The sequence below is a fragment of the Castanea sativa genome, chromosome 9 (genome assembly GCF_040712315.1).
Source record: "Castanea sativa cultivar Marrone di Chiusa Pesio chromosome 9, ASM4071231v1".
NCBI classification, from domain to species: domain Eukaryota; kingdom Viridiplantae; phylum Streptophyta; class Magnoliopsida; order Fagales; family Fagaceae; genus Castanea; species Castanea sativa.
The window spans coordinates 26,474,555-26,483,539 of record NC_134021.1 but is presented as its reverse complement, the minus strand read 5'-3'; the positions used below and the strand labels follow the sequence as shown (position 1 = coordinate 26,483,539).

Here is an 8,985-nt window from a genome sequence, read left to right as displayed (position 1 = left end):
GGAAAAAAAAAAAAAAAAAAAGCCTAACTCTCAAAGCTAAGGCATAGGCCACAACGTTGTTCTGCCTCCTTACATAAGAGAAGGATTGGGTTTGTAGTAAACTTGAAATAGACATAATGTCTTTTACAAGGTGTCCTATGCTAGCAAGGGAAAAATTACCATCTACCAAAGCCTTGATAATGACCTCGGAATCACCTTCAAACACAAAGTGCTCAAAACCAAGTTCTAAGGCAAATTGAACTGCCCTACGTGCTGCCAACATCTCCAGGATTTCACTCGATGGTGGTTTTGTGTTTTTTATGGAAAACGCCGCCATGACCTATCACTACTCATTTTGGATTACTACTCTAACTCTGGCTTGATTAGAGTCTGCAAACATTGCCCCATCAAAGTTAGTCTTCAACACCACAGCTGTTGGGGGTTTCCATTTTATATTTCACTGCTTTTAACCAAAACCTGAATATAGTATACTAGATTCTTCAATTAAATTCAAACACATAATGGATTGAATTTAATTCTCCTTAAAAAACATATTACTTGTGTTGTATTGGTGACATGCATTGGAATTTAATTGAGGAACCTAACATTGCACATGAGAAACTATATCTAAATTTTGTTCTTATAATTATAAGTTCTCATTATGACATAAAAATAATTGTGCCTGTGTACTACACACTAGAAATTATAATTTTTGAGGATTTTATTTTTTGGGGTCTAAATTTTGATGTCGTTGCAGTTGTTTGGACTAGCTTTTTGTTGTTATTTGGACTAATTTTCTATTTTTTTAAGAGAGCCCAGGATTATGTTAGGGGCCAAGAAGAATCTTATTAGATCCAAATTCTAAAATTTTATAATATTTATATATATATATATATATATATAGAGAGAGAGAGAGAGAGAGAGAGAGAGAGAGATTCTAACGGGGGGGGGGGGGGCACGACATCCTTGGTCAAAGAGGGGCCCCTTACTAACTTTTTCCCTTGCTAGAATCGAAAAAAGAAAAAGAAACTGTGGATTAGTTAAATAATTGTTATCATATGACATTCATTCAGGGTATCCTCTCAAAAATGGAAACAATATGTAGTTCAGATTACTAAGATAAGGAAAAACTTTAAATAAATAAATAAGGAAGAAAGACAAACGCTGAGAGGTCATCTAAGTTGATTAGGTCATAAATAAGATTGGTTTTCTCAACAATATAATTGACTTTGCCCCGCACGACTAATAGGCGGTCTTTTGGATAAGGTTTATTATTGAAGACATCTCTAAATTATTCATCGGGACACCCAACTTTCTCTCAACCTAAAGAAGAAGAAAATTATCAAGCGTGACGAGGTAAAATTCAGAAAGGACTATAATATATGAACATGTCAAATAGTGTTATTAAGCACTGAAGATAAATAAGGTTGGCTTTCACTAGTGCAACATTTTTTTTTTTTTAGTACCATACTAAGCACTAACAATAATGTTTCTCTTCGCTAGCAAAAGGTGGCTCCTCTCCATCTTCTCCTAGGTTGTAGAATAGCTATCCTTTCTTTGAAGGTGATTTTGTACTTTGAGGTAACAAGTTTACCTTCAAGATTTTGTGGTTTTCCTTTTCTTTTGGGATAGGGGAAACACTTTCTAGTTCGTTATAGGTTTTTGTTTCTATTCGATGGAGGATTTGGCAAAATCTTGGAGCTGCCTTACCTTCTCGGATGTTGAAGGTTCACACCTTAGCATTACAGAAGAGGACGCGACGACTAATTTTGTTCTCGCTGCAAAGTTTCTCACCAAACGAGCTTTAAATATTGAGGCCATTGCAAAAACATTCACACCCCTATGGAGAATGAAAAATGGCTTTAAGGTGACAAAGGAGAGTGATCATGTGGTCCCCTTCACCTTTGACAGCCAAGCAGACCTAGTTCGAGTCCTTCGTACCGAACCATGGAGCTTTGACAAACATCTTATACTTTTAAGGTTGGGCAAGAGCTGTGACACTCTCGCACAACTCATACAACAAGCTCGCAGCAAACTGCGAGACTTTTCGCTGCATAATACCTCCATGGTATTACTTATGGGGAGACCTCCAACTCACTGGCAGCCACCAGAGCACCTGCAATACAAAATTAATTTCGATGGGGCACTCTTCAAGGCAGAGAATTATGCTGGAATTAGGGCGATAATCAGCAACAGTTAGGGGCAGGTTATGATGTCTGTGTCACAACGAATCCCCCTACCCACTACAGCCATAGAAGTGGAGGCTTTGGCAGCAAGATGTGCAATGGAGTTGGCACTTCAAACATGTCTCAATAAGGGAGTTTTAGAGGGTGACTCACAGGTTCTGATAAATGCTCTAAACGCAAACTCTCAGTCTTTTACAATTTGGTCATATTGTAAACGAAATACGATATTTAGCCTCTCATTTCTCCATCCTACTCCATCCTATCATATTCTCATGTGCGGATGCACTGTAATACTGTAGTGTTGGGGTTTATGCCCTAAAATCCAATTTATTGGCATGTATTTAATAATTAAATTGTTTAATTATATGAGACTATCTATAAATGAACTAAGACATTATCATAGTTCATGAGATGCATTATATGTGATTTATGTGAAAAGTCACAGAAGATATAAATCACAAGCTCTTTGTAAACTCAGAAGTTTAGTTCGTAGTCGGTGATGAAATTGGGCGTTTCATCTGCAAAGACTATAACATATCAACTAAGATGATTTGTCTTGATCATGGAAGTGGAGACTTCTAGTTGGTATATTGATATGTTTTAAGAGTTAAGACATATTAAATTGGACCGCTGTGAGATTTATTATTCTCCTAACGACTGTCAAATGAATAATAAATCTCACGACTTCTATTTACATCAACTCTAAATCCTGAGAGAATAATGAACTTGATCATGAGATGTAGGTTGCTTTGATATATCAGGAGTGAGATCTATTAGTTACGGTCAAAACCTCAGTATGTTGGGCATCCGCATTTAGTGTTGATGGAACATATATTCTCAAGATGGAATTCTTAGTCTCTTAATGGAGATACAAAATATTCCCTTGAGATAAGTTTAATGGATTTAGTTATTCAGAGTGTTGGGCCCAACCACTTTAGTAAGGAGTTACTAAAGTATATATTTATGAAATTAGATTTCATAAATATATGACGAATAACATAAAGATTAAACCGGGTACTCAAGGATTAAGATGTAGTAATCTTCAAAGTGGCAGTCTATATTCATGACTTTGGATTACTACGAATATTTTAATGAAGGGGTTGCATGCATAATAAAGTCTTGGGATATAATTTATTAATAAGGCCTAGAGTGCAATTATATTTATATAATGGTATTAAATATAATTAATAGTAACTTTGGACTTGTCAAGAGTTGACGGAAAAGCCCAAGGCCCATTGGAGCTAGTGTCTTATTGGTCCCTTTTTGGTCCCACTCCAAGCCACACACTAAAACCCAATTGAAAAGGCCCAATAGGCCAACCCAATTAGATAATCAGTTAGTTATAAAGGGAGAAACATACAGAATTTTTATTAGAAAAGATTAGAAAAGAAATAAAAAACGATGTGTGAGAGAATGTGAGACACACTTTCATTCTCCCTTTGAAAACTGATTGAGAGACCACACATCTTGGGCGTAAAGTGGAATTGGAGTGAAGATTAAAATAGTTCCCAAGTGCTTCTAATATTTGTTTTGAATTTCTCCACACCAAGGTACGCTATCTTGTTCTTAAATTCTGAAATTTACATAGTGCATGTTACAATCATGATAGATCATTGTTTGTTGCTTCCGCTATGTGTTTTGTATGAGATACAAAACCAGTTTTCTCCTGCATGTAGGTCACTCGGTTGTGAGACGACCAATTTCTTTTTCTTCTTTACAAGTTTGGATGGAAAATGTACCACCAAAGATTGCAGATATACTTCAGACTGATTTTCACAGCCATAGTTAATAAACCTTTTGGTATTGATTCTAAAAATAAATAAAAAAAGTTGGCTTTCACTGATCAAACTTCAAAAGTAACGTGTGGTACGGTTGGCTTGAAATTTTTTTTTTGGTTCACGGGATTCCATTAAAGCTATAAACTACACAACAAGAGGTAACCAATTTTTCTTCCCTTAAATCCCTCTTCTTCTGGCGTAGACGAAATTCAATCTTAGATCACATATTTTTAAGATGGGACATTACCAATTAAACCAACTAGCACCCATCCGAATAAGAACAATCAAAGCCAGCACCAAATGAAAAACTTCTATTTTTCATGTTAGGAATGCCAACTTTTCACTTCTCAAACTAATAAGAATGATTAAGAAAAACAAGATATACCAAATAAAACTAGGATTGCACTATTTTTACATATCCTATACAACTTCTCTCATTATTTCATATATTCTGTAATTGGAAGCCTTGTTGGCTTAAAGGACCTGAATCTTGTGGTGAAAACTCTACCAACTTTCTATGTCACACCAACTGAAACGAAATTATTTTAAGCTCCCTCCACTTATTGCTCAGTACATAAATGAAATATGATCTGGTACCATTCATTTTTTCGTCACTCTCTTATTTTCTGTACAGCAGCAACTCAAGCAATTTGATTTTGGACTGGATTCTGCATACTTAAACACTTGCAGTTGGCTTTATTATCACTAAGAGTCTGCAAAAATACATAAATTCATGAAAGGAAGACAGATTATTTGGCAAGACATGAGGAATTCTAGTTCAAATTCTCTTTCCATACCTTGAATTGTTTCTGAAGATCTTTGATGTATTCAACAGCCAAGTCCAACATGTCTGCTGTATTAGTTTGCTGCAGGAAGAAAAAAATAAAAAATTCTTGACTTCTCAAGGAGAAATAGATAATTGACACTAAATAAAGATAGAAAATTTCTACCTTGTCCATGTTTGGGACAAGCTCTTGCAATTTCCTCATTCGTTCACTGATCCGGGTTCTTCTTACCTGAAAGTAATATACTCTTTACAATTACCCTTCTATAGTTCACCTCATGGACTCCACAAATCAAAACTACAAATATATCATATTCTGAAATATATATATATATATATATATATATATATATTTTTTTTTTTTTAAATTTAAGCAAAAGATCAATAATTAGAAAAATCATATAACTAAGGTGAAAATTTTACCCTTTCTGCAATGCTTCGAGGATGAGTAGCACAACCACGCTTTGCTCTTATTTTACAAGGGACAGAATCTCGAAATTGCAGGAACTTCTCCATGGCAACCATCTCTGACGAAGTCTTCGGTAAACTCAAATGGTGCGGTAACATATTAACCCGATTTCCAAGTCCTCCATTCTAATTATATGCAAAAATTCAGATTAAATTGTACAAACAAAACATTTCAAGAAGACTCAAACTAGAAGGCAAATCTGATACCTGGTTAGCAGAAAATAGTTTCCCATCATCATCTTGCTCTCTTTTCATGACAGTAAAATTTTCTGTAAAATGTGATGGATCATTCCAAGAACTGTATGGGACTCCAGGGCCATAAAACTGAGCATCAACACTGCCATTACCGAGCTTTCCATCATCGGGACTATTTGCTCCAAGGTTTTCACTCCCTATTTCAGAGATTTGTGACAACATCCCTAGTGAAGAAGGGAATCTTGGTGAGAAGCTAAGCTGACTCTTCAATCTGTCTATAGATGGACTTACATCTCCATTGGTACCATTGACCCTACTGTAGTTTCCAATACCTTTCACCACGGCATAGCCTGCAATATACTGAGAAACTTTTAGTAATCATTCAAGCTTCTGACGATGATAAAATACTCTCCTTCCCAGCTTAATTGTTTGAAAGAATATTTCCCCAAAATTATGTCTCAAACTGGTGCTGCATTACAAATGGATCTATCACAAAAATTGAAATCCTTGGCCAATGAACTATTTCTCAACCACCACTCCCTCCTCCTATAATAATGAGGTAAGGTTGTCAAGTATGTAGGGGATAGGAATTTTTGATGAAAAGTGAGTTTAAACGCTGGTAGGCATAGTGGTGTTTCACAACTGAGTGGAGGTTTTAGTTTTCCTGGGGTTAGCTAGTAAAATTGGATTTAAAAAAAAAATTCAATTTCTACCTAGTTTACTACATATGATACACGGGAATTAAACGTCTTTCGAATAAGATTGCATATAATTATAGAAGAAAAACCATTTCTTTACGATCCCCTTCAACCAAATTTCCCACACCTCTCATTGCAGGTAAACTGCAACTAGCCAAGAAATCTTCAGAAGTTCAAGCTAGCTCCTAACTACTAATGATTTCAGAGATAAGTTTTTTCCCTTTTTGTCTGCTCCCCTAACTCATATTGGACATGAGCTTCTTAGATTAAAAAAAAAAAAGTTTACATTTTCTAGTTTACATGGCCATAACATGGAATGGAAAGGAAGTGAAAGAACAATACCATTTTGAACAGAGAGGTGGGAGAAAAGACCAGCAGGCGAGCTACTTTGCCTAATGATAATTGGATTACCCGTTTTGGATTGCACGTCGTGGTCCATTGCCATTGAACCCACCAACCCATATGAGCCATCATCATCGTCCATAGCAGTGGGGCTAAGACTCTGTCTCGGATAATGGGGAGGCAAGCTCGCAGAATAGCCCTGCTGTTGGGCCTGGGAGTGAGAGTTGGAGCTCACACGCTTCATAGCTATTGAATCCGTATTGCTAGTACCGTAATTCAAAAATTTGGATATTAATCTCTCTGAGTCAGAGCCCTCTGTGAAATTGATCTTGTTGGCATCAGAATCAGCACTCACCTCGGCCTCTGTCTCCATGAAATTAGCAAGGACCGAGCTCGGCGCAGAGCGAAACCGCAATAACCCAGAACTGGGTTGGTGTTGGGGGAGATAATTGTCGGGGGTATTTGAATCCATCGAATGCTCCTGTTTTGCTCTGTTTCTTCTTCTTCTTCTTTCTTCACAACCCTTGAGAGTTACGAGTGGAGTAGAAGTTAAGGCTCATGGCACTGTTTAGTGCTACGCAACTATTATACAAATACGCCACTGCTTTACCTGGAAAATTCTGGGGAATTTTCTTTCACTTTCTTGGGAAAAATTTCAGCTTGATTTCTACGCAGACTTGGATAAGATCTTGCGGAGGAAGCAACTGAGGGAGATAAAGCTTAACCAAAGCATAAGCTACTCACTACTAAGAAACAAAAACAACCACCCAAAAAAGAAAAAAAAAATAGCTAGAAGGTAATATGATAAGCTGTAATTAAACGGAACTTTGAGGTCTGTCTTGTACAGAGAGAATAGAGATCCAAGTGAAAAGAATCAAACTAGAGAGAGAGAGAGGGTATTACTGTAGTGAAAGCAGAGAAATATTAACTACAGCCTTAGATTGGCTTTTCAAAGCACCGAAAGCAAGGAAGATCTTGAGCTAGAGAGAGAGAGAGAGAGAGAGAGAGACAGAGTGGTGTTGGTGTTGGTGTTGGTGTTGGTGAAGTTGATAGCGCACGGAGGGAGAGATAGAGAGACAATATTTATCTTCTCCTTTCTTGGGCAAGTGCGTCCAATGGAGAAGTACAGAAAGCCATCAATCTAACCCCACATAGGCACATAGGTCTTTCTCTTATTTACTACTAGTCTCTAAATGCATGAAAAAACTATTAACTTAAAAAAAAAAAAAAATCTAACAATGGGTAAATAGACATTTTAAAACACCAACAGGGTGTAGTATAACTGGTAGATGGCTTCACTACATTTCAGGTTCAAATTCACACACGAGTCCCCTTTTTTATTCCTCAAAAAAAAAAAAAAAGACATTCTAAAAAAAATAATTAAATAAAATTAATCCAAACAAATAATTAAACAACAAAAAATATAGCCTTCAACAAGAAAACAAAAAATTACATGAACTTAAATAAAAAACATTTAAGGTAAAAAATTAAGATCAACAAACCAAATTCTACTTCAAAATCAAACCAAATTCTACAAATTTATATATAACATACCAAATAAAAATTTATCGTTTCTTAAACTGGAAGACATAAGTTGCATCTTTGATTTTTTTTCAAAAAAATAGAGATGATTTATCTACCGCGATTATTAACATCAGTTTTTTTTTTTTTTTAAGTCCTATTATAATTTTTGTTTTTATATAAATCATCAATGTTTGAATTTGAGTTTAATTTGGACTTGTTAAAGAGATGGAGTTTCACTCCTTGTTAAGTTTTGATTAAATAAAAATAATTTTATTTTAAAAAAATGATAATGACAAGTTTGAGTTTAAGTTGGACTTATTAGAGAGATAAAGTTGCACTACTGCTTAAGTTTGGACTAAAAAATAATAATTTTATTTAAATATTATGCTGATGTAAAAAATTGTGAGAGTTTCAAAAGTTTCGATTATATATATAGATTACCCTTTTTCTCCGTAATTAAATTTCCAATTATTTCCTTAAAAATTTTCCTTTTTTTTGGTTTTTATTTTAAAGTTTAAAACTTTGGATTTTATACTTGGGAAAAATAATAAGTGAGTTTAAGATATTTCGAAAATGACACATTTAGCCTTTAGATTGTGTGCTATTTGGAATGAAATTATCTTATATATCTGTACGAGCCACAACTATCGGTCTATACTAAGCTCAGGACACGTTTCCTAAACACAGGCCCTTCTTGCCCTGCTTACTAACCAAGCACCTAGCCCATTCCTTAGATGGGCTTGGTCCAAGCTCACATCCTGAACAAGTATCACTTATTATGCCAAGATCAAGAGATAATGTCTTGGGAGAATCCACCAGCCGAGCATTAATTGGCGCTTGGTGCAAGTTCCAATAGAGTCAAATCAATCACGAACAACGGGTCCCATCTGGTCAGGAATATGGCTCAGAGGGACCCACCAACATGGGAAACATTCCTCTCATTATGACAAATCCAACTAAGGGAAGTCTATAAATAAAAACAGATGGGTAAGAGAGAAGAGGTTGGAAAAATTAGGGAAGAGAAACACGAG

General features: G+C 35.6%; 1 protein-coding gene across 3 annotated transcripts; it reads right to left on the bottom strand.

Annotated features, from left to right (window-relative positions):
- Positions 1–4,186: 4,186 nt before the first annotated feature.
- On the bottom strand, positions 4,187–7,415 carry LOC142611442 (transcription factor bHLH130). 3 transcript variants are annotated; one of them, XM_075783559.1, is made up of 7 exons: positions 7,041–7,415; positions 6,431–6,953; positions 5,403–5,740; positions 5,151–5,321; positions 4,894–4,959; positions 4,741–4,809; positions 4,187–4,656 (listed from the first exon to the last, which is right to left on the bottom strand). In XM_075783559.1, the coding sequence occupies exons 2-7, from the start codon at positions 6,900–6,902 to the stop codon at positions 4,585–4,587; spliced, it is 1,188 nt and encodes a 395-aa protein (XP_075639674.1). In that variant the 5' UTR covers positions 6,903–6,953; positions 7,041–7,415; the 3' UTR covers positions 4,187–4,584. The 3 variants fall into 3 exon arrangements, with proteins under 3 accessions (XP_075639674.1, XP_075639673.1, XP_075639675.1); XM_075783558.1 differs by having other exon boundaries at positions 6,431–7,354; XM_075783560.1 differs by having other exon boundaries at positions 4,187–4,611; positions 6,431–7,354.
- Between the last annotated feature and the right edge of the window lie 1,570 nt (positions 7,416–8,985).